The following is a 26,108-nucleotide window of genomic DNA, read 5'->3' on the forward strand; positions in this document are numbered from 1 at the left end:
AAAAACCTAAACACTTCTGTTTATGACATGTCAGGCGAGCGTTATCGTTAAAGAAAAACAACCTTTTTTAACGATTTTAATTACTATTACAGTATTATTTGATTTTTCATAGATTTTTATTATTGCAAATGACCATATGTCCTTTGAATTTGAGAAAATTGTATTTAAAAATTCGCTTCTTTTCTAAAAATGTATGTCGTCGCACAAGGAAAACTCCAAGTTAAAAAACCCCTATTTTTGCGCCTAAATGTATATGTATTATTTAAGTTTATTGTTTATTCCTGTATCCCTTTTTATTGAAGTAAATTATACATATATCCTTGTTGCTTTTAAGTGTCCTTCAAAATCTTTTTTCACATATAAATAATTCACCATTATGACATTTACCATTCTAAACTACATACCTTTTGAAACTCGACTGGTTCAATCGCATCCAAGATCTCCTCTAATTCGTTCAAAAACATCACTTCTTTGGGACTATGGGTTTTCGGCCAATACTTCAATAAACTAGTAATTACAGGTTGCGTCAGAGACGGGTCCTTTTCCAGAAACTGAACTACACAATAGGCCAATTGGGGGTGGTAAACCGATAGGGATTTGACTTTGTGAAGGGGCATTAGGACTCTAAGAAGGAACACCTTGTGCTCCTCTTTTAAAGGCAGCGCAAATCCATTAATGATCGATCCAAGAATTTCTAGAAGTTCCGCAATACCATTGTGGTGCTCTGTTTCATATATAAACCTAAAAAAAGCAAGTGTCATAAGCCAATACTTATAGAGAAAAGGCATGAGTAAAATTAAATTAGGCCTGGCAGTATCATATTTAAGCCTACTGAAACGCAATAGTGGTTTTGTTTTTAAGTTATTCTAGGGTTTGTTTATATTCCGTCTGCTTATTTTTTTATGACTGTTTATTAAATAAGGAGACTTTGTGCGCAAATGGCGTCCTAGATTGGCGTTTGATAGGCTTACTAGTCCAGTATGAAAGCACCTTTTTATCGATGTAGTAGTATTTTTTCTGTAGAGATTATAGGCGAATATGTTTATTTGTCTCGTGTCCATAAAAACGTGTGATGAAAAACGCGAGCAGCGGATCAATGTGAGATTTCTGGTAACTTAAAAAAAGACTGAATGGTTAGATTGAATGGTTAAAGGAGCGTATGATGAGAATTCTCTCTTGATGAGATTGCTCCCTATCTCGTGTGGCATAAATGGTTTTCTATAGTCTTGTTTCTGCAGCAACTGAGCCAGTTTAGTGACCGAAAGTTGGTCCCAAAAAATTTTACCCCTGACCAAAAGCTCGTCTGTCAACAGATCAGGTCAGATTTTCTTAAGAGAATGTCGGAGCTGGACGAGTGAGATGAAGAATCTGAATTGATGCAGAACATCATCACTTGCGATGAAACCTGGACATTCCAATATGTTGGAACTAAGCGGCAATCTATGCATTGGAAACTCATGTATCCCCAATAAAAAAAATCAAGCATGTGGAAATTGAAAGTTAAAGACATGTTAATGGTTTTTGTTGACTTCAACGGCATTGTGATAACCGAATGGGTTCAGGGAGTCAAACTGTAAACCAAAATGAGGTGACTTTTTCCTGTTTTCGAAGATTAAATCTGTCTTAGAAGGAACACGGTTTGAGAGAATGAAAAGGAGCTCCTAAACAAAAGAATTCTGCCAGAATTGCTTTAACACAGGGACAGCGTTCGACTGTAGTATAATTTTTGAAATAAAACCTGTTTTTCATAAGCAGTCTCGTTATTTAATAGCTAGACCCCATAATGTCAACCTTTATACAGCATATAAAGGTCGGGACTTAAATATCCGCACCTAGCCCGTATTGTAACTAGGTCGTGTCTCAGTGGGTTTTTTATGAAACTACATAACACGTCACCGTACGTCGGAAGCGATGCGTTTCAAAGTAGCTAATTTATATCGAAATTTTAACTCGATTGTTCTAAAAATATACAATAAAAATGTTCTCCAACTATTGTAATAGCGAATAAGCACTAATAGCTATTGCGTTGGAGCAAGAAGTGAAGAAAAATTAAGAATCATAAACGCGTGTGTAGTAAATCGATACATAGTACTACGGCAATTAAGAATATTGAACCATCATTTCGCATTTAATAGGCGACGCGACCACTTTTTTTCACAGCAATTCTTTCTCACACTCTGCCTACATCCTTATATATTTTATTTTATTCTTCAATCAGGAAACCTGTTTGAGGTCGAAATTTAGTCGAGTTGTATTTGTGAATTTAACAATTGTTCAATTAATCTAAAAGAAAAAAATTATAAACGCATATAGAGGAGGTGTACCTCAAATAACTATTACAAGATCTATAAAAACACTCCTAGCTTTTTTGTTTTCTATATATAATACAATGAAAAATCAAGTGCCAATGCTTCTAAACTCTTCTTATCACAAAGACATATTTATTTGACATGTATTTTGTAAATCGCAAAATAAAACACTCTTAAGGTAGCACTCATCCAGACTATTAGTATTTGGTACATAGAATGAAATAGGTATTTCCAAAGATTTAGTATAACCATTAGATTTAGTAACACCATTTAGTATAAAAGTGCATAATAGAGCTGCTCGCCGGCAAAATGAGATCGCTTTAAAATGTCAAACAAACTAGTATGTCACAATTGATGTAAATCATACACTTATTAATGGGACAAAGCAAGTTTTTTAAATTTTTTCGACCTATTTCAGGTAAAAAAAAAACGTATTTTAAAAATTAAGCTTTGTCTTATTTTTCTTATATTTTTTTACAGGTTTAAGTATACCAAAAGATCAACTAATTTGCCTGAAGTTAAAGCAAATATGATAGTCGACGCATTTTTGGAAGGAACGCGTTTGATTAATATTTTCAGCCAGTTTTTTTTTAAATTGGTCTCTTGAAACCTGGAAAAAAATACTATTCAGCGAAGAAACTCGTTGTAAAATTTTACGTTTGTTAGATGTTGGTACTTCATACGAAGTACCAACTGAAGTACACAATACCAATAATAAAGAACGGAAGGAGGAGTGTGTTTTATGGGATTGCTTTTCAGGAGAACAATATTCAAGTCCTCCAATGGCCAGCATAATAACCGGATTTAAAACCCCATTGGGAACATGTGGAAAAAGGTTGATTGTAAAATCCATACCACGAAATTTCCAAACTTTAATTGATAAAATTAACGAGGTTTGGGCCAATATGTCGATTGTTACTATTCAGAATTTAACCCTCTTAACTTTTTTGGGCCAACCTGTATAAGAAAATGGTAAATGTAAAAATTGTAGGGTTTGACATGTTTTTGCGAGATATAGTGTTACAGTACACAGGTAAAAAGAAATAATATAACAGGTAAAATGATGTAAAAAGAATAAAAAAAAATAAAAGACATTTCTTAAATAGGACACCATCTATTTTATTTTTTTAAATGATGGTCTTTTTATTCTTATTTCAAAAATATATGCATTATTAAAAGTTGGTTTTTGAAATATTTTGCTTTGAAATTTTTTGTTTATTATTTGGTTGTGAGACTGGCAGATATTGTTTGTATTTTAACGTTAGAGACTGAGAAGGTTTGAAAATCATTATTTTAAAAAGCTATACATTTTAATATAAAAAAATAAATAAAAATTGTAAAAAAATAATGCAATACAATATTAGAATACAATTTATTTTCTTTACAACACATGCATTCTTAACTAATATATAACTAAAATAGTAAAATTTGCAGAATTTGCGCACCATTTTTACATACAACTTTGAAAGTCCCTTTCTAACTTGTAGATTGCATTACTAATACAGGTTGAATGTTCTTGGTTAAATTGCATTATAAAATTTTAAATTCTAACTATTTGCATTTCTTTGTAAATACAATTTGTCCTTTAAAAGATCTCTACAAAAGTAAATCCAAAAAAGCTTTTTTAAAAGCATGAGCGGCGAGATTTATGCATTTTTAGTAGTAATATTGGCTTTCTTTACGTATATTATTACATAAGGATAAGCCATGGATGAATTGGGATAAGTCAGCTCAAGGCACAATTGAGCGACTTTTGACTTTATTTGTATTAATTTTAAACTATACTCTTTTAAATATATTTAGTAGGGATTTTATAGAAAAGTTTCACACTTTCGAAAAATATATCCTAGTACAAAACAAACAATTTAATGAACGAAAACTGGTCCTCTTTGTCTAGTGAGAAAAGCGTAAATATAGCAATAAATCAGTTTCTTCAAAAATTACAAAGTTTTTTATTTATAGTTATTAAAAACTATAAATAAAGCAATTACTCAAAAGTACAAGTATAGTCACTTCGCTTCTTTACTTTTTTTTAAGCACTTTGGAACATTTAGGTCTTGTCACTCATGAGCTTTAAAGGAATTCTTGAAAAACTACACATTATTAGATGTAGTACAATTCAAATTATCTGGTACAAACAAAGTATGGCTAGTCGAAGAGCCAAAGTTTATATGTGAAGAAAAGAGAGTTCTCCAAAAGTTCTGGGTGACTTGGTTTATGGTTCATTGCCTACCTACCCATATTTCATACTCCATCTTGGTGCCGAATTATTTGGGCATACTGATGGATTAAAAGCTCCTCTAAGAAAAACTCTATTTCCACGTTTAAAAATTCCCTATACCTCTTACCTCGTAAAAAATTTGATCAATAACTTTATAATCTTCTACTCTAAAATTTTATTTTGCAGAATTCCCGTATGTTCTGGGTGGCCTAAAAATGTCTATTTTTTCTATTAGATATACCGCCAGTTATAAAAGTGCACTAATAAGAACACTTCTTAAGTGTCGTTTGAATTTTGCTAGCCGACTTATTAAAATACTTATGGTAGTATTCGAAAGACTTTCGAAGGTTAGTATAGTTTTTCTAAAAAGTAGCAGATTGGCAAATAATCATTGTTTGCATTAGGGTATATTACAATTATCTTAAAAAAATAACAAAATATCTAATTATTCTTTTTCATTAACTACACTTATTCGTTTTTTCGTTTGAAATAATTTTCAAAGTTGATGAAAATTTTTCAATTTGGAGCAGCTCTGTTTGTATTATAATCGTCCATATTTTCTCTTAAACGATATTGATAATATAAGAGTAATATTTCTCTTCAAAGCGGCTGAACCAAATGGTAATAATGCATATATTTTTGAAATAAGAAGAAAACCTATGATTTAAAAAAATAAAATATAGGGTACCCCATTTAAGAAATGCTTCTTTTGTTTTTTTTTTAAATTCTTTTTCCAACATACGTATACATATAATACTTTATTTCGCGAAAACATACATATCAAACCTTAAAACTTTTACATTTACGTTTTTTTATACAGGGTAGTCTAAAGAGTTTAAGGGGGGTGGGCAAATACAAGTATATGAATGTGGGCAAATTTAAGTAAATATAATAATATGTCCCTGAACTATGGATAAATTTTATTAAACTCAAGATTCTTTGACATTTTAAAACAATTATATTTAACCTGTTATTACAGAATATTATGGCCTTTTAAACTGGCAGGTGTCTAATATTTCCTAATGCCCATTTTACTTTATATAAGTACATATTTGATATTTTGGTAAAGTTGTTTTTCTTCTGTAGGATAGTGTATCATAGTAAACAAAACTATAAGTAAACAAAGAGATCGATGTATTAATGCATTTGAATTTGGCAAAAATGCAACGCAGTTATTGTCTGAATTCATAAAAAAAATTAAATTGTAATTATTGACTTTTTTTCTGTAGCGACCTAAAATCTGTTGTTTTAGGATGCAACCTGACTCAATAGAGCAGCTGATGGAAAAATAGTTCAATAATGCCGAGCTATTTTCAGATAAAAAACTTTTGCAAATGTATGGAGGAGTTTAAGAATACACTACATTATTATTATTTTGAAAACGATGAAAATCATTTTGAATATTTTGAAAACAATGAAAATCATTTTGAAAAGTTTTTAAATTAACAATAAAATTACTACTTCACAGATAGTTTTGTAGGGTAAGATAGAAAAGGTATCACAAGCAGGGGCTTGCCATTTAAGATTATAAATTTCGGATGGCTGGGGGGTGAAGGGGTAACTTAAAAAAGTTAGCTATTACATTATTTTGCTTCCTTAAATAAATATTCCCTTATCGGAAACTCAAATATAGCCATTGTATCTTTTCCAAATTTGCTCCTTGTTACAGTCCTAAAAAGCTGAGTTTTTATTAAAAGAAATTTTGAGTTCAAGGTTACACAATAAATTAAAAAATGGTGGTCGCTACAGAAAAACTTAAAAAAAAACTAGGCCGGCGTATAAAGAATAAGAGTCAGAATAATCGTGGAATATCAATTCCACAAATTTTGACCAATTTGGAAGATACTGGTGTATCTTGAAGAATTACTCAGAGATGTCTGGCTGAATGGTGTGTTATTTATTTAGGTCACTCGAGAGAGAAACTCAATAAAAAAAATGGGAAAATATATTGACTAACAAAGATTTGGTGAAGTTGATTCTAGGTCTAAAAAGAAACTGAAATCTTTCAAGCAAATGATCATGTGAAAAGCCGACTTTCGTATACTCCTCACACAAGAAGCACTCCTCCACATCAAGGCTCTTCAATATGGTATTGATACGGCGGCAAGAGAATTCTAAAATTGAACGAACGTATGAAAAGTTGTGAGTTTAACACTAGAGACATTATCAAAGATTTGAAAGTGTAAGGTTACATATAGGGTGGCCATTTGAAAACGAAACAGAGCCTATTTTGGGTCCCTCAGAACATTTGCGAAAAAATCCTCGGACCCGTCAATTTTTGATTGAAGGGGGAAACATTTTTTTGCTAGTTTCGCCCCCCTGAGGGCAAAGCCCTAGCGGGGGTGACAAGGGCCCTCATAATTTTAAATGGAACGGGGGGTCGACTTTTGCAAAATTTCTGGGGTGATTTGACGACATTCATCAATTATTCTTTATCGCAAATGGTCTAGCGATGTTAGCTGACTAGCATAAATTTGAGTTTTTAAATGGCCCCATAAAAAAAATCTAACGGGCTTAAGTCCGGGGAACGAGGAGGCCATTCAATAGCTCCTCTTCTTCCAATCCATTCTCCTGGAAACGTTTGGTCCAAATATTGACGAACCCTTGCAGCATAGTGGGGTGGCGCCCCATCTTGCTGAAAAACTAGACGATTTTCCAAGTACTCGTTATTTTCTAGTATCCCCACTAATGCTGGATGAATTGTATTTTCTAATAACTCCAGGTACATCTCTCCTGTTAAATGGCCAGGTAAAAAAAAAGGGGCCTACGATATGTTTACCAAAAATGCCAGCCCAAACATTTAATTTTTCAGGATGTTGTGTATGCACCTCACGAAATATTCTGGGATTTGATTAAGCTCAATAGCGACAGTTGTGACGATTCACAGTACCGTTTAGGAAAAAGGCATTCGTCAGAAAAACATACATTAAATAGAAAGTGTGGATCATTGGCGGCTTTTTCAGATATAGTTTCACAAAATTGTCTTCGTTTAGTTCTTGTACGAGATGCATTTTGTACGGATGAAACTTGTTTTTTTTTTAATATCGTCTGAATGCTGCTTCTCTTAATACTAGACACGGTTGATAACTTCCTTGTGCTCAGTGTAGGATCTTGCACAATATGGCCTAAAATAGCTACTTCTGAAGCTTCATTCCCCACTGGATTATCCATTTCGCGCTTTTTATTAGCCACAGACCCAGTTTCCCTAAATTTTTGAACCAATTCCAAAATGTACTTGCGATGGACCTGTCGATTAGGGTGTTGTAGTGTGTTAAAGAGCTCGGTAGTTATATTAGCATTTTCATTGTTCGCAAAGAAAAGAGAAATTATTTCAACTCTTTCAGCAAGTGAATAAACCATTATCACAGTCAATGTTGTAACTAACTAACTTTAAAGAGCTATTTGTTTGACACACTATGATCTGACAGCAGTAATTGACAACCACTATTAAACTTCAAAATGTTGCTATAATAACAGTCTCAACAATAACCAAGAGTTCCCTTGCAGAATTGGCATAGATACCTACGGGTATTAAAAAAAAAACAACAAAAAGTACGGTTCACAATGAAGGAGAACAAAATTTTTTGTATTTATTTAACTGCTAAATTTACAAGCATTTTTTTTTTCATAAAAAATGGGGGGCGAAACTAGCAAAAAACTGGTTTCCCCCTTGAATCAAAAATTGATGGGTCCCAGGATTTTTTCGCAAATGTTCTGAGGGACCCAAAATAGGCTCTGTTTCGTTTTCAAATGGCCACCCTGTATAATGAAGCCTAGTATAACTTATTTTTATGATATCTTCGATATGTAAATTAAATATAAGCTGTCAAAATTCCCAGGTTTTTAAAGTGAGTTGACTGAGAGGATTTCATCTTCAGCTTTGTACTGGTAAGTAATACAGTTCTTTTTTAAAGTATAGGAAACTACACTATACTTAGAGGCATTTAAAGGTACATTGTTTTTCTTGCATCAGTCGTTAATGGTTACTGAATTAATGGTTGTCTGGAGTTGAATGCAATTGAATGCAAAGTCTTCAATAGTGGCAATTCTGCAGTATAGATCCTTAGAAATATTATTTATGAACGAGTTGAACAGTAGAAGTTCTACAGAGCCAAGCAAAGTATTCAACACATGAAGATCGATTTGTAGGATAGGAAGAGATAAGAGCAGTTGAACGTGATGAAACCCGAAATAAGATTAGAAGTAGTGGATTTTCCCTTCATGAAGCCATGCAATAAGATGTTTAATAGGATAAGTATGATGATAAGTGAAGAACACCCCCCTCCTCCCTAAAACTTTAGAAAAGTTAATAAGAATAACTGGCCTATAATTATTGATAAGATTTTTTCAATTTTTTTTTATGAATCGAAATAATTTCAGACTTTTTTCGGAGCAGTGGAAACTCTCCAGTTTTGACGGCAAGATTAAACAATTTGTCAGGGGTTTATAAAAAAACGCAGTATCTACGCAGTATACGCAGGATCTAATCTAAGAAATGCAAGTATCTTATAGGGTCTATCTTAAAGGGCTTAATAGATTTCGAAGCACTTAGCAATTCATTTTCCGTGAAAGATGTGATGTTAATAGTGTTAGAGTATGTATAATCCGCGTGATATTGCCGAAATCCTTTGGGTTGCGTTTGTGTACGACTCGGAGCGAAAGGGTCTACTATTACTTGAGAGTCGAACAAACAGCACCAGATTGATTATACATATTATATAGCATTGAATTATTTTCAATAACCTAGAATCAACCTCCAAAAGTTGCTGGCTTGCGCTGAGAAATTTTGCTCAAAGCTAGAGCAGTAAGTTTTATATGAATGATTAATAATGCTTTTATTTGTGTTCGTAGGATACGAAAGTTATTAAGCTAAGTTATTAAGTCCTGCTGTTTGGCAAAATCTTTTGGACTACTTCTTCAAAAATCTTTATATTTTTTCCATGCATTGTTTTTTTCTTTAATTAGTTTTAGTGTTTGAGAAGTAAACCATCGCGGATATGTTTGTTTATCAAGAGAAAGCACACACATATCATATATATTTTTTTCTTTTTCTTTTGAGATTTTGGGAAAAAGACCGGTCAATGAAGAGCTGCGCCAAGAGAAGCCATTAATTTTTGTCTCAGTGTCAGTTTTATTCCAGAAAACTAAGAAATACGATTAAGGACACAACAATGTGATTGAGCCTTTCTATAGAAAGCAATATGAGGTGTCTTAGGCGATCTCACCAAGACCTTTGATAGTGTTGATGATGCTTTTCTAAAGAAACTGAGCTATTACAACTTTGAACAGTATAAAACTCATAGAGTCCAATCTCAGTAGTATCCACCAGTATTATCAGTCTATACATCAAACATATCAAATTACTCTATATGCGACTTTTTCATGCTGTAGGGGATTAACACTAAGTGGTTCGGCGAAATTTGAATGATACAATACAGGAAATTTTTTTACAACACAAGTAAATTTTTCTCCGGATGTATTAACTAAAAGTGGTCCATGGATTTTGGGAGTGTTTTCACTTAAATTCATTTCTAGCAGGACGTTTGAATGATACTCCCAAGAGATTATTTTAAATTTGTTCAAAGATGTACCGAAGCAGCTTCTTTTTTTATACAGTTTAAGCATTGTACAAGTCTTTTACCGCATTTTCGAATCGTTTGGCAACTCTACAACCCCAAGCTGGAAGAAACTTCGTCAGGATACAGTAAAAATGCTTTATGAAAAGTATGACAAAATCATCGAAACTTTTTTTTTCTTATTTGAGAAAGATACGCGACCAGAAGCTAGAGGATTTTAACTAAAGCGACTCGAAATAGCAGATCCTTTGGCATTCCTTACTTTCGAGATTTCATGCTGTTAATAAAATATAGCGAAAATAGCTGAATAATACGAATTCGAATTCCTAATACGAATTCCCTGTTTATAAAGAGATAACTAAGAGTCTAGACGCCTGTTTCCGGAAGAAGAAAATGAAAGTAACAGACTGAACAATCCACGAGATGGGGAATTACAGTTATCAGATAGTGATAATTTTCGGGTTTTTATACTTTTAACGCCATCCTTGACCACGTCGATTCTGAATTAAGAAAAAAGTGCTAAGCATATAAAAAAATCTACAAAAAAATGTTCTGTGTTTACTGAATATGGCAATATCGATTCAAGTGAAATTCGTAAATTCCCGGAATATTTGAAAAAAACATACTTCAGATCTTGAGTCGCTATTATTGTATTCGTTAACTAATAATTTTTGCTAAATCCAGCACAGAAATCGACTCTTGCAGACAACACGAGTCAAATTATATTTAAACTGAGACACCTTATTTTTGGAAGTGACCCTGGATTTCTTTTTTTTTTTTTTTTAAATTTATTGACCTTGTGCTGAGCACATTTAGTCACGATAAACCTCTATATATAATTTTTTAGTACTTAAACTAAATCGGACATCACAAACGACCATGCCAAGTCTGGGACTTGAACCCAGGGCCACACGACATGCTAGGCAGGTATATACCCACCGCGCTGCCGGGGCCGACACCCTGGATTTCAAATTACATTGGGGTGTTTAAGAGAATTATGTGGCCAAGAACTGTTGTAAGGAGTTTTCTGTTCTAAGGAACCTTACGCAGTGTATCTCAGCCAACAGATTTTGTCAGAGGCGTTTGGCTGGGGTTCATAGAATATTTGGTTTGCAAAGAAGGGCTATTAGAGATATATATTTTTGGGACGTCTGGTATATGTGAAGGAGAATCTGTATCTGTATCGGACTGACGATATGAATTATTCCTATAAAACACGTATCACGCACATCCTGGATATTGGGCAATAAACTTTTTTAATGCTTTTCCTGCTGTTGTAAAAGTAATTGCCAATAAATTGCTTTAAAACAAGACCGAAATGTTGCTAATTAACAAAGCCTTTTATTCCTTTAAAGATTATTTTAGTTTTAACTTTAACAATTCTGATATTGGTCATATATATTCGTATATATATAATTTATACCGATAGCCAGTATTTTGACGTATGTGCATATGTATTTTTTGAATTGCATGAAAAAACTATTGTGTATTAAAAAATAGTTCAACAAATTTAACAAAATAAATTACTGTTTCGACAAATCCAAGTTTGACTTTATAAGAACACTTTCCACATTACCCAACATGTTTAAATATTTTCAGAAGTACCTCAGTAGACAACCACGTATGTTTCTGAGTTCCTCTTTAAATTTGAATAAAATGATACAGGTAAGTGAAGTAAAACAAATTAAAAAAAAACATTTACCTATAAAATACATTATTAATTTGTTTCCTAATAAACGCTCTCAGTCCCAAAAACTTTCCATATATCCTATGTAAGGTGGTCTTTAAGAGGTCTCTCTCCCTCGGGTCTTCCGAGTCAAATAGGTCCAACAGTTGCAAGACGAACTTTTGGTCGATGTACCGTTTAGCAACATTTGCTTGAAAATCGGGCGCCTCTAACACTCTTAGGAACAGTTCATACACTAGTTGGAGATGCGGCCAGGCCGCCTCCAAAGTGGGCTCATCCTCCTCTGGATCGAATTCAGCTCCGTTGGGGTTTGAAGAGGGCGGAAGAGTCCGGAACAGGTTTACTGAAAACTGCAAAATAGAATTATTTAAATGGTTAATTGTCGAAAGTATTGAACACTAAAACGGCGGCATCGACGACCATATTAGATTTTCAGCTTAAATAATTCAAAAGATGACTACCGTGGAAGAATCTCTCTAGCGTTACTGACAGTCATACGGGCGCGCGGGTAGAGGATATTCAATTTATTTTACTAAATGCAGTTATAACAATTAATTATACTTACTTTTCGTTTCTACAGATTCGCGCGCTATTGTGCAGTATGTAAATAGATTAACTGTTTGAAAAATTAAAATAGTTTTTCTCTATTTTAACATAATAATGTAGAAGCTAAATAACTGAATATGATCATATATTAAAATGCAAAAGTTATCAAAGTTTCATATTTAAGGCAAAATTGTGTAATCTGATGTATATTAAAAAGGCGGGTATATTTTAATTTTAAAATTTCCGCAAATATATCTAATTTTATTTGTGTGGCTTAAAATGCAGAAGTTATAGAACATTCCCTTGATAGAAGTTTATAAGTATACCCGGGTCACTTGGTATATAATTAATTGTTTATTTAAAATGTATTATTCTTTTCTTTTCTTTTTTGTATTTGTTTGCAGGGCAGTTTTCCATTGTTTTTCTGTGGGAATGTATGGTAGCGATTTCTTGTAATCGGTAAACTGTCCTTTTTGTCGCATTCTTTTTTTTTAATACATTATTATATTTCTTGTGTTATTCGACAAATAAATGTTTTTGAATTTTAATTCGACTAAAAATATAATAAATAAAATATAAAAATACTCACCGAGGAACTCCATGTAGACCTATCTTAGAATAAATTTAAATAATGATATCTTTTTAGATTCCCATATTGTCAAAACCATAACTATGAGGTTTTAATGATACAATTTCAATATAGACGGATATATATCAATTCCTATTAAGTAAACATGATTAAAATTATTTATATTTAGCACTTGCCAATATACCTTCTAAGTAATTGTTTATCACATATTAATGATTTCCATTTTTGAGAAAAAAAAATTTTGCAAAAATAATATTATGATGGGACAGATACTTTTTATCTTTTCATAAAATTGCCGTTATTATAAAAATATTAAAGTATTAGGCATTTTAAAAGTTCGAATTTAAGCGTTTACTACTTTAATAATTGCTGTTGTCTTATATTACATCCTAATGGAGTGCATATGTTATTATATTAGCATTGACTTTGCTAAAATTATAATTACCAGATATCTTTTTAAAAATGTGTGTGTAAATGAGGACTAGTCAGCCACAAGATAGTTCAGTAATATGAATAAGGCATGACTTTGCCTCTGAGAGGCTTCGCCACTGGCACCTTTGATAATAAAAGAAACTACAAAACAGATTATTGGTGAAGGGAAGTATACGAAAATTTTCTGAATATTACAATTTATTTAATATACCGGGTGACACAAAAAAGGGAATACTTAATAACTGTTTTACTTTTTAAGGTAAACAAATAAAATTTGGTATATCGATAGAATAGTTATAAGCATCTTTTGACATTTTCTATTATTTTCCACCCCTTCCGGTTTAACAGGAAGTGACACTAACTTTCTTATTTTAAATGGGGCACTTGGCATATGATATAATTTTTTAGCCAAGTAGTGACGGGTTTTAAAAGTAATAAATTTGCATGTTGCCACACTGACTTAAATTAAATATTATTTTGTCAATACACAACACAAGTTACTAACATATACATATCCTCCACCTTTAAAGGGTTCAATTTTCAACACAATAAAATTTGACAAATGTGGCTAAAAGTAAGAAAACAGTCTTAACATGAAACAAATCTTAGAGCTAATTAATATTATCACGGAAGTAAAATGCATACTAATCAGTAATGTCAATAAGTAAGGGACAAATCTTAGAGAGAGGACTCTTCAGTATGCCACGAGAGGTTTTAACGGACACTACTCGGTACTGTTTAGCGGGTCCTAAATGTTAACACTTACACAGCCCATTCTCCAATTAAAAGGAGTGAGATTGTCCTCGCGAAATATCAGCATCTCACCCACTTGAATGTTTCTTTGAGGATATTTTCACTTAAATCGTTGTTGGAGAAGCGTAACATACTCCTTCGACCAACGCACCCAAAAATGTTGATAAAGCTTTTGAATATATTGAAACTTTGACAGATGATTGTCGAACTTTTCTTTAACTTCAAGATCTGGCAAAGCTGTCAATCGTCTACCAATCAAAAAATGAGCTGGGGTTAGTACATCATAATCACTTGGATCACTAGTAAGTGGGACCAATAGGCGCGAATTTAACGTGGCTTAAATCTGGGTTAGCAGCGTATATTCTCAAAGGTTAATGAAGTGTTTCCCATGACACGCTTTATATGGAATTTGCAAGCCTTTACTCCCGATTCCCATAGTCCACTAAAGTTAGGAGCGCGAGAGAGGATTAAACTTCCAACTAATCCCTTCATTTTCAAAAGTTCCTGCTAATTCTTTACTATGCCAAGACTGCAAGAATTTACTAAGCTCTTTTGACTCTGAGTTGGCACCAACAAAATGTGTACCACCATTCTTAGACCATATTAATGAAGGTTTGCCTCGGCGGGATATGAAATGTCTCAAGGTAGAAATGAATGCTTCAGAACATAGCTCTGATACCAACTCCAAATGCACCGCACTAGTAGAAAAGCATATGAATATATTTGGCTTCCCGCCCACTCTTAGATTTTTATATGAAGAGGCCAGCATAGTCGACTCATTTGAAATGAACAAACACATTCTCACATAATATACTCCTTTCACATCAATTTAATTTTTCTATATTCAAATAAACTGTAAAGTTGTTACCGGCCGTAACCATTAGAGTTTAGACAGTCCTGACCAACATAGAAGTCAAAAAAAGCTTGAAAAGATGTTGAGGGTAGCCAATAATAACAAACCATTAAGTTAATTGGTGCAAATGGAATCCAATAAAAATTATTTTTAACAGATTTTGATGTGGCTTTTAATGAATTTTTTTTCTTATGTTTTTCTAAGATACGAAAAGTAATTAATCACGAGAGCGGATTGACGCCGGTTTTTCTACTACGCACGGCTACGCCCGCCCCCTTTAACATAAGAAAATTGACAGTAGTCTTACCATAGTAACAATTTCTGGATAAACATTCTCGGTAATAACTCCTTTATTTTGGGTCACGTACTCCACCATCTCCGTTAAAGTAGTCCTCTTTACCTCCTTCCATTTTAGATCTGATAAGGGATCTGATGCAAAATCGAACAATACACAGCACTGCCTCAGCTTTTGCACAAACAGATTCTCTTTTTCTTGCGGCGGAGATTCTACAATGTAAAGATGGTTAATAGGATATTAAAAAGTTTTTGGGTACAACAGGATGTCATAAAATACCACAAAACTCATAGATAAATAGAGTGTTATAAAGACCCCAACATTGTTAGTGAAGAAGTGCGCTTCAACCATCGACTTATACCTAAGAATAGACTGAAAACATTTATATTAAACAAAATCGTGGACCTCTAATAATATAATGAAACCCATTTAAAATTTTGAAGATTTTTGTTTTTCAAAAAAGATTAACGTCAACTATTTTGTTTTTAAAGCTGTAAAAGACAAATGTATTATCACAAAATCTTAGTTTAGCGGGAAGAAATAAGATAACTACGACTTACAAAATTGCTAGAATTACTAAAAAAGGAAATTAAAATCCAACTTTACCTCCTAACTTTTTTAAATTAAGGGCAACACGGAACTCGCTTTTAAAACACCTCTAGATGGTACTATTTGTAGCAGTATATCATACTGTAATATTAGATAACAAATAATGACTTAAGTTACTCCTTACATAGCAGATTTTCAGAAACTAGCTGAAATTATGCCTTTCAGCTATGGAAATGCTGAATTAATTGACAGAATGCCATGATGACATTATTTTTTATCGTTATTTGATTTGCAAATGATGAAAATTTATTAGTCATAGATTATGCTTTAAATTCTAAACAATATTGCCGTTTATTAACTCTCTCTGAATAAATGTACCTATCTATAAAAAGCATTTTTATGCAAATTAAATGTTTTATAATTATTATAGATTTCTTAAGTTTTTATTTAGGTTTATTTCTGTGATTCTCTACTTATTTTACGTTTGTGATGATGGTTCTCCCTTGATATGATGTTACGACAGTACCGGTATTTACTTGTAAAAAGATCGGCTTAAATCGCCTTTTTCCCATGGTGTGTCAAAAACGGCACAATTTTTTACAATCATAACAGTTCACAAAAACACTTAAATGATACTTTTTTCCTTTTTTAACTAAAAACTAAAGGAAAAACTCAGAACTTCACAAATGCCGAATGTAAATACAAAATCGTTTGACAAGATGACATTTCGCAAGATGACATCAGCTTTTGCTTGTTTTTCAATGTTCTAAGGGGATAATCACTATTATCGGAAAAGCAAAAGCAAAATTTAAAATGAGGAATCATTTCATGATTCCGTACCAAATAAACTTCGATGCACGTCATCAATCATGCAGCGTTGCCGGATTATACATTTTTTTTTGAACCAAAATATTCTGCAACTAAAAAATAAAATATGTGTCAATAGTTACTCTACTTAATTAATATGTTTTTGTACTGTCGGAAAAACTACTAAAAAAAATTATATTTAGTAAACAATTGAATTAAATTACTATAAATTATTTAATAACAGAACTTTTTTATTTTGAGATTCATGAATAAATATATAAGTGTGACATTGACAAAATGTAAAGCTTCCAAGCCAGGAGAAATAAAAAGTCCTAAATTTGTTTTTTAGTTGGGACTATCCCTTGTTATAAGTCTATGGCTTTAACAAGTAGCTTATCAATATTTCTATTAGAGAAGGGAACGTCTCTATATCCAATATTGAACAGCCACTATATCAAAAGTCTACGGTATAAAACAAATAAATATACCTTTTAATAGAGGTAGTTGTTTGATTAGTGCAGGTCGATCCGCGCTTGGATTTCTAAAATGCAGCATCTTCTCGCCTTTGTCTAAAACATCCTTCGTTTTGACTTCATTCGCCCCTTAAACGTTATCACCAAAATCATCTTGTTAATTAATAATATAAACCTAGGTAGATTTACCAAAACAATCCTTGGGCCCATTTTTACTTGGGTCCATGCTAACCACAGAGCTTAAAGAGTCTACACTAGCCGAGGCCACCAACAAGTCTAAACCGCTATGGAATGAGGGCGATTTTGGAATTCCACCAGGGGATTGGGCACTTTGCCAGCTCTTTGAAAAGAGACAAAGATTTTTTACATTCATAGTTAAACAAAATTTTGCATAAAGTTTTACCTGTTGGTAAGATGACGAATGCACCATGCTAGCAAACTATGGCATGCTGGTGATCCAGCATTGAGGAGGATGGAGAAATATAAACTACGATTTTAACTAAAATGCTGAAAGGTGGAAAGTGGAGGAAGGTGAGAAAACTAATTACAAATTTTAAAAAACGTTACGGAATATCAATTATAAAACAAATTGAATTATAGTGTATAGAATGAGAAATGCAAGTTGCCATAATGTATCAGAAAATGATACTATAGTAAAAATATTAGATTACAAAAAAACCTTTCTTGTATGTAAATTATAGGTTACCATAACACTTAGGTATATCATCAATATTACACGTTATTATTATTATTATTATTATATTACGCTAACTAATATTTTGTCAATTTTGCATACTTTGTGAATATAGGCTGCATATATAAGGTGTCTCGCAAAATGTGGGAAATTTCTTGTGTTCAGGTAGAAAATAAAAAATAATATGGAACTTTCCTATAAAAAAATTTCCTATAGGGTACGAATATACCTTGAGATCATGAGTTGATGTGTGCCAAGTAATCATATTATGGTTTTGGGGAGGTTAAAATACTGTTCTTTAGGTCATATTTAACAGGTCGAAGGTAGGTAGTTACGATAAGTGGTGAGACATCGCAGAGTAGAAACATTTTTTCAGGAGTGCCACAAGGCTCCATACTTGGCCCTTTATTATGTGTTATTTATACTGCAGATATGTTTTCTATTGTATCAACGCACATGCAAGCATATGCGGATGATACACAATTATTATTTCAGTTTAATCCAGACTGTCCTGATGATGCTGCTTAGATTTTAAAGTCAGATTTATCTAATATTTTGAAATACTCAACAAAACATAATCTGACAATTAATCCTGCAAAAACTACAATATTACTGTTTTGTTCTGAAAAGAAACGGGGCATACTCATGAATCAACTTAATATTTAGATTGAAAATACTCGGTTGACTTTTGTATATTATTTATTCGTATTGTTTTATAGTATATTATCCATTCTTACATATTGTAAATAAAAAACGGATACAATACGTTCCGAATACATGCTGTAGATTTGTTTATAAATTAAGAAAATTTAAAAGAGTTGGGTTGGCTTAAGTGTGATAACTGGTATAATTTTAACTTGACTTTATTTTCTAGAAAACTAAATATGTGTCAACAACTGTATATTTGTTTAGAAAACTAATTTATAGGGAGGCTGTGCATAATCGCTCTTTACGAGATAAAAATTATTTAACAATGCCACAACATACAACTTCTTTTTTTAAAAAGAGCTTTAGTTATAATTGTGTTAACTTAAAATACAATAATTTACCTCTTCAATTGCAATGCAATACTGGTTATTTAAGGTCTAAGTACAAAAGGTATTTATTACATGTGCAGTAAATTTTTAGGACTTTTTTAGTGATATATATATATATGTATATATATCACTAAAAAAGTTTGGTTAAAACTGTTTTATCCTCAGTGTTATCTCTTAAAAGCATTCTATTGGACTTTCTCTGTTAAATATGGTGAACTTAATATTCGGCGAATTGGTTGAATGGAAGAATGGCCAGGATGCTAAACTAAAATATGCATAGCTTGCACCTTAAACTAAACAAAAGACATTCTGGTTCCTTATCGCTAAAATGAACTGTTTTGGAGAAAAAAAATGAAGGTATCGCTCTTTTATTTTAATTAAAAGAAACCATGATATGTTCTTTTCTTCAGCGATGCGACAGTTATTCAAACAGAGAAGTTCCATTTTAAGTTGTTTAATCTGAAAAAGTACATGTTTTTAAAACCTCTATAAAACGAATTATTAAATAGTTTTATGGAGGCAATTCGGTAGTACAATGTATAGATTTTTTTTCAATTACATTTGAAAATAAACCGATTTTTTCGCGGAAAAACAAATTTTAAATGTGGTTTCGAATTTTGAGATATCTTTTTGTCTTCAAGATTGTCATAAATGCCACACTAAAGTTTAAGAACCTTCTATCAAATAAGAGGAATCAAGTCGACAAAAATCGAAGATCAAGTAAAAGTCTTGGAGAGGAACTGGGTGGACTATAAAACTAAAAAGTATTTGGAAAAAAAAAGGGGTACCAATGTTTCACATATTTCAAAACTCAGAGATATTTTCCAAGATCAGTGGCAAATAATGGAATTTTGTGAAACCATCATGGAAAAATAAAATAAAAATATTTTACGAAATATTCAGATGAATCTTCGATTACGCCAAAATTCCATCCAACACAATCCTTCCGTTGTTTAATATTGGTGTCGGGAAAATGAGCACAGAAGTTTTCAGTTTCGTACTGTCTCCTCAAAAATTGAATGGTTGGGTGGTATTTTGGGCGACCATATTATAGGACCATTTTTAGGGATGGGGATGGGGCTTAGGGAAGTACGATGTTCCACCACCGATAGTAAAAGTAAACATCTTCATAATCTCAAAACATCGATGATCGGAAATGATATCGAAAAATCTTCACTAAAATTAGATTTTACAATCAATATTCATCATTTATTCATTACAAAATATTTATGCCGAATGCCACAATCAAAAAGTTTTTTTTATATCTGGCTGCTTCTTACATATTTTATTTGAATAATAAATATGTGTCTGTTGCCGGTATTGGCGAAATCAAATCATGTTACCCGTCACTGGCCTAGCCGGTTAAGTGAACCGAATGTTCACATGTATTTTATTGAATATTCGTATAAATAAAAAATAAATTTAAATAAATAAAAAATAAATTCAAGAAAAAAATATTTTCAAGAATTTCATGTGTTTTGCAGTGAAATTTAAACAAGTTGCTGTATGAATCTTCTAATATTAATGAATATTTAATGTTTTTAAATAGTGACGTAATATTCCATTAAATAGATTTTTATAGTGTTACTATTACAAATTGAATTTTGTATTTTAAACATAAAAATTACCAAATAATTTTAGTTATAGGAAAGGAAGGATTTCAAAACCTAGTAAAACTACTTAGTGAAGGTATAAATTATCATCTAGACAGACGATTAATAATTTATTGAAAAGAAAATATGTAGCGGTTTCAAACTTTTTTCGTGGAGAAGTTAAAAAAAAAATAAAAAAAAAAAAATTAGAAACACGGAGTCTTTTAGAAGTTACTTTGTATTTCGGAGAAAATCCTGAAATGGAATTAGCTACTTTAAGGTTTATTGAGCGGAGTGAAAGACATATAGGGTGTCCCGGAAAACATCCCGATATGGCCCCTTAAAGTTTTAACTTTTGAAGTACTTGGTATAATTTCATAAAAATTTATTCAAATTCAAATTGGTTTATGTCAAAATTTACAGTTTTAAAGGTCAATAAAAATTACAAGGAAAAAAAATATATTGACAAATAGGACTATTCTCTCGATTATAAAACCGTTTTCCCTAGTAAGCACAAGCAAAGAAGGGATGAAAAAGCCCTTTACAATTTACAGAAACAATTTAACAAAAATAACGTTTTTATATAGGTATGCAAAGTACGATATATAATTATTTAACCTAACATTTTAAAACAGGCAGCGGCAGTGCGACAACGGACGAGCGCAAGGAAAGAGGATAGACGAGGCGAAAAAAAGACTCAAAAAAATAACCCCAAGATGCGTTGTTTAAGCCATTTCACATCTGAACAGCTACATACTTAAAAGAACGTTGAAATGCTGCGCTTCTATGCAATGGTACGATAAAAACGTTGTTTCTGTTATTTCGTGTAACACGCGCAAATTCGAATTCTTGAAACTGACTTCTTAAATTAAATGGTTGATTATTATTTACTATGCGATATACAAAATTATATGTAGCATTCTTCTATTGTTCATATTTAATATTTTATTATTATTGAGATAAGGATCGCCTTATCTCAATAATAATTATATGGTTTCTGTAGAAGATACTATAAGAGAATCCCATACAGGATAACATGATCGATAAAATGAATTTATTTTAATTAAAAACAACTATGATATGTTCTTTTTTTCAGCGATGCGACTGTTATACAAATAACAGAGAAGTTCCCTGTTAAGTTATTTAATCTGAAAAAGTACATGTTTTAAAAAATGCAGTGTGGTTCTTAGAGAGGGACCTTAATGAAATTGTTTTAAAAAATGTAAACCTATGCTTTTCTTGAAACGAAAAAACAAAACGTTATTCGGGTGGTTTCTTACAGCAACGCTGAAATGAGGTGAGGCTATATCATGCATAAAATAGATCTTTCGGCGGATCGCAAGTAACAAATGCTGTATTAAATCCAGAAACTTTCTAAAGGAACTCCAAATACAGTTCTCCATTCAATCGTGGTGGTAATACGAATAGCACAATCAAAAAATTTCGAATGATTCCTGCCCAGATATTAATTGACTGGAACTGATTTTGATGATAAGAAACAACAGCGGCATGAGGTTTATTTTAACGATAATTAACAAGAGTCCCTTTTCTTTAGTTTAAGGTTCAAGCCATCCATTTTTATCATTTCAAAATCTTTATCTTACAGGGTGTTAAAAATTTAAGCATTATGATGTACAACCTAGTCCGCCCCTGGTAAAATAAACAAGGTAAATGTTTTAAATTTTAAGGAGTTTTTATTTTCTACCTGAATCCGAGAGATTTCCCACATTTTCCGAGGCACCCTGTATACTGCAGAGGATATTCAAGAGCAGAAATTCCGTGATGAAAAGAAAACATATCGCTCCTATAGTAACGGATAGGGCAAAAAACATCACAAAAGCAACCAAAGCAGTGGAGGGCTGATTTACCGTAAAAACAACATAGGCCGTGGCTTCATTCAACATTCAGGGCTATTTACGCATGGAAAAACTCTATTTCAAATTGTAGTGCTGAAAGATCATGTTCTGTTTTCGTGATTTTGCAGCTGAAAAATTAAGACGCAAAAATCTGTGAATTGTGAATGTTGAAAAAGAGGGTTCTTAACGAATATCTAGGCGGTAATAATTTGAATAGAATAAATGAGGATCTGAGCATTGTTTCTTTAATTAATGTTTGTAATCCTCTCAAAATAATCAACACTATTGGTTAAGCACTCATAAATTCACTATTATCAAAATTGCATTTTTTGTCAAACTAGGGGTGGCGAGTTCCAAATCGCCTAGGAGCGGTTTAAGTCCAAAACCGCTACTAAACAGAAGCGACCAAAAAGCGTATCTGCACTGCTTTGCGTACCAAATAAATTTATTAGTAAGAAGAAGCATAGCAGTGGGTGGAGCTTGATACATCTAATGAATAAAGTGAATGACACTGACATTTAGTTGAAGTAGATCTCTGAGCTCAAATGCTTCAAATGCAAGTGATGAATTGCGTAACTTACAAGATCCACAAAATATTGAAAAACTTATACAAGACCTAATTTGTCGGCAATGAAAAAAACCCATTAAAACCATTTTTTACTTTTTCAATATGTTAAATAATACTGGAGACGGGTATAAGGCGGGACCAAAATTTACAAAATTACTCGTCAGATTAGCTGTCAAATTTTTGACCATCGCATATTTCGTTTGATGAAAAAATTGTCCAGCAATGCGAACACCGCAAGGCTCTATCTCCTATATAAACCGAGATAACCTACAAAAGTGTCCAAATTTGGACGGTACACGTGAAAATAATTAAAAGAAACTCACATGTTCTTATCCGATTCTCATCTTTTTTTAATTATAGCGTAATTAAAATGTTTTAAATAGTTTACCGCCTCTTATCACAAAGATACCGATTGTTTGGTCCGTTTAGTTGTTCTAACATGTGTTCGTAACATTGTATTTGACGCGTTTATTTTCGAGTTTGTACGATTGAAGTCGTAAAAAAATCCCACACAGGTATTGAAATTTAGAATATGCAAATATGGTTTTTGTTTACGTCTTTTGTAATGGGAATGCTACAGCTTCTGTTCAAGAATATCGTCGACGATTTTTACACCGGAGAAATCCGGACAAAAACGTTTTTATCAGAGTTTTTAACAAACTTTGAGAGACCGGAATGCTGCCCAGTACTAATATAACATTTGAGCGAGCCACTCGACAAGATTTAGAAGAAATAAAAAATATTTTGAATTTGGTAGAATATCTTGGCAACGACTAGGTCACGAAGAATTGCTACTAAATTGATCATTCCACAGAAAAGAGTAATCAACACGATCTACGAGCAAGGCCTATATTTATACCATGTACAACGTGTACACACCTACAATCAGAATTATGTTAGGCGTATGCAATATTGTGGTCAAACGGATAATGAATCGTCCTGTTGTATCGCGCATAATGTTTACCTATGAAGCAACATTTACCCGTTATGGCCTCAATAATAGTCGCAACAGTCGAAACTAAATTTTCAAAACAAGCTTTCAGTAAACATGTCTTGTGGTATGATCGATAGTTATATTGGCAAACATATTTAAGAAAATCGTCTCAAAGGAGAAAACGATTTATTTTTTTTTGCAAATAGTTAAAAGCATTATTGGATGAAGTCCCTCTAAACATCAGAATGTATTATAGGCAAAATAAAGCTGTCGCACATTTTGCTCGTCAGGTCAAGCAATATTTGGACGAAGAGTTTCCAGGACTATGAATAATTGGTCGCGCAGCACCAGTCCTCGCACCAGTGGTCTGGTTTTTGGGGCTGGTTTTAAAATGACCTGTACAAAGTGAAAGTCAATACTCGGGAGGCTCTAATTCGAGGTATTAGAAACGCGGCAATTCTCCAAGAAAGACATGATTCACTTAGCAAAGCAACTAGAGCTCTTCACAGATGAAGTTGAATGTGTTTAGAGGTTAATTGAGGTATTTTTAAATATTTGTTAAAACAGCTCTGTATTTATAGCCGTCATGTTAATGTAGGTTTATTTATAATAACGCTATATATTTTGAAAACAAATGAGAAGCGCATAAGAACATATGGTTTTTTAAAAACTATTTTCACGTGTACAATACTCAACTGCAGTTTGGTGCGTTACTCCCAACTCACCCTGTATATCTTAAATAATTTTGCCTGGAAGTAAACGCATACTCTTTGCGATAAATGCGTTTAGTTTATATGTTTTTGTGTCATAATAGAAAAGCATGAAACTACACATAAAAGCAGAAAATTCATTATTCAAACTATTTCAAGTCTTTTTTCTCTAGTAGCAAACTTGTATCACTTCAACAACGTAATGTGATTTCCTATTTGAGAATTTTTTATTAACTGTTTGTCACACTTTGACCATTTTCTTCAATCCATTTTTTCTGTGTCTTCTTGCATGTGTTTTCTATCTGTAGAACTGTATTTGAATAAATAAAAACTCCTTGAATTGATGATTTAAAAAGTCCTTTCAAATTCTGCAGATTTTGTCAGCTGAAAAAACTCGGTGAATACTGTAATAAATGGACCCATGAAAGTCTCTCATTTTGAAATTATGAATTATGTCAACAATTATTGTGTTTAGATATATAAGTGTCGTTAAAATGTGAGTGTTTTAACAATGAGGTACTTTAATCCGATCAAAAAGTTAATTTAGCAGATGAAATAATTGATTCTATAATAGCCTACATTTATAGAATCATGAGCTAATATTGATTTATTGCTGTTCGACATTTTTCAAATACTAAAATAGAATGGTTTGAAAATAACTATTCATACGATTTCTTTGCGAATTGAAAAATTAATGGCAAAAAATCATCGATTTGGGTTTGCAACAAACGGGTTTCGCTATTCAGCTAGTAAAACCTTATCGTTTTTTATCACTCACTCACTCACTCACTCCGCACAAGACGAGGTCATATTTAGCACGGACTACTTTCATGGAACCCTTATAAATAAAATTTTTGCAATAACAGTAATTTTCTATATATAGTTCACAATCATAGAATGAAGAACCTACAAGTTTAGTGTTTCAATAGTAAACTAAATTCCAGAGGGCTAAGGGTTGTTACGTATTTTACGTATTTTGACATTGACAGTAACTGTCAAATCTAACAAAAGGCTAAGGGGCTTTCAATTTAATTATTCCATTGAGTGACAACTAACAATTTCGCTAAGAAAGTCAAGTCAAGAAATAACGAAAAGAAAACTTCCAATGCGGATGTTCTCTCAAAAAAATGAAAGCTTTTGACTAGCACCTGTGAAAGTTAATTGCTTTTCCGCAATATGACATTCTCGTGAAATGTGTATGTTACAAACTTCGTGCAGGCCTTATTGAGCTCGCAGACAGACGCCCTAATTGATAATTTCAAGTTATTGAACCTGTATTCAATTCTGCTATATTTAATAATAAACGTTGTTTAAGGGGATAAGGGAACAATTATAGTTTATAGTACATTTCAATGAATAGGTAATGAAGATTAACTCTAATTTGGGCACTAAAGATTCCACCACTCTCCAAAACACAAAGTTGTAGTGTATAACTTGTTAGTTTTAGCTAATTCCATGGCTAGTGGAACAGCTCTCGTAATCTCCCTTATCGAAAGACTCTTTGTAGGATAGTAAGCAGTCTTTTTATTTTTTCTAGAATTTATTGGTTGGAAATTATTATTTACAGATGATTTATATTAAATAGTTCCGCTGACCTAAATTAATAATGGAGATTTACTAACAGAAA

At 32.3% G+C, this 26,108-nt stretch overlaps 1 protein-coding gene across 3 annotated transcripts in view; it reads right to left on the reverse strand.

Moving 5' to 3' along the window:
- Window positions 1-26,108, reverse strand: part of LOC126734468 (serine/threonine-protein phosphatase 2A 56 kDa regulatory subunit gamma isoform-like) — a 129,957-nt gene that overhangs the window by 39,383 nt on the left and 64,466 nt on the right. For 2 of the 3 annotated variants that reach the window (XM_050438112.1, XM_050438113.1), the window contains 3 exons: window positions 15,274-15,473; window positions 11,809-12,143; window positions 405-741 (listed from right to left, as the gene is read on the reverse strand). In XM_050438112.1, coding sequence (XP_050294069.1) covers window positions 405-741; window positions 11,809-12,143; window positions 15,274-15,473 — 872 coding nt within the window. Of the gene's footprint in view, window positions 1-404; window positions 742-11,808; window positions 12,144-15,273; window positions 15,474-17,105; window positions 17,220-17,279; window positions 17,431-17,493; window positions 17,598-26,108 lie in introns of all 3 variants that reach the window. The other variant, XM_050438111.1, reaches the window with a different exon arrangement.

Source organism: Anthonomus grandis, chromosome 3 (assembly GCF_022605725.1).
Source record: "Anthonomus grandis grandis chromosome 3, icAntGran1.3, whole genome shotgun sequence".
NCBI classification, from domain to species: Eukaryota; Metazoa; Arthropoda; class Insecta; order Coleoptera; family Curculionidae; genus Anthonomus; species Anthonomus grandis.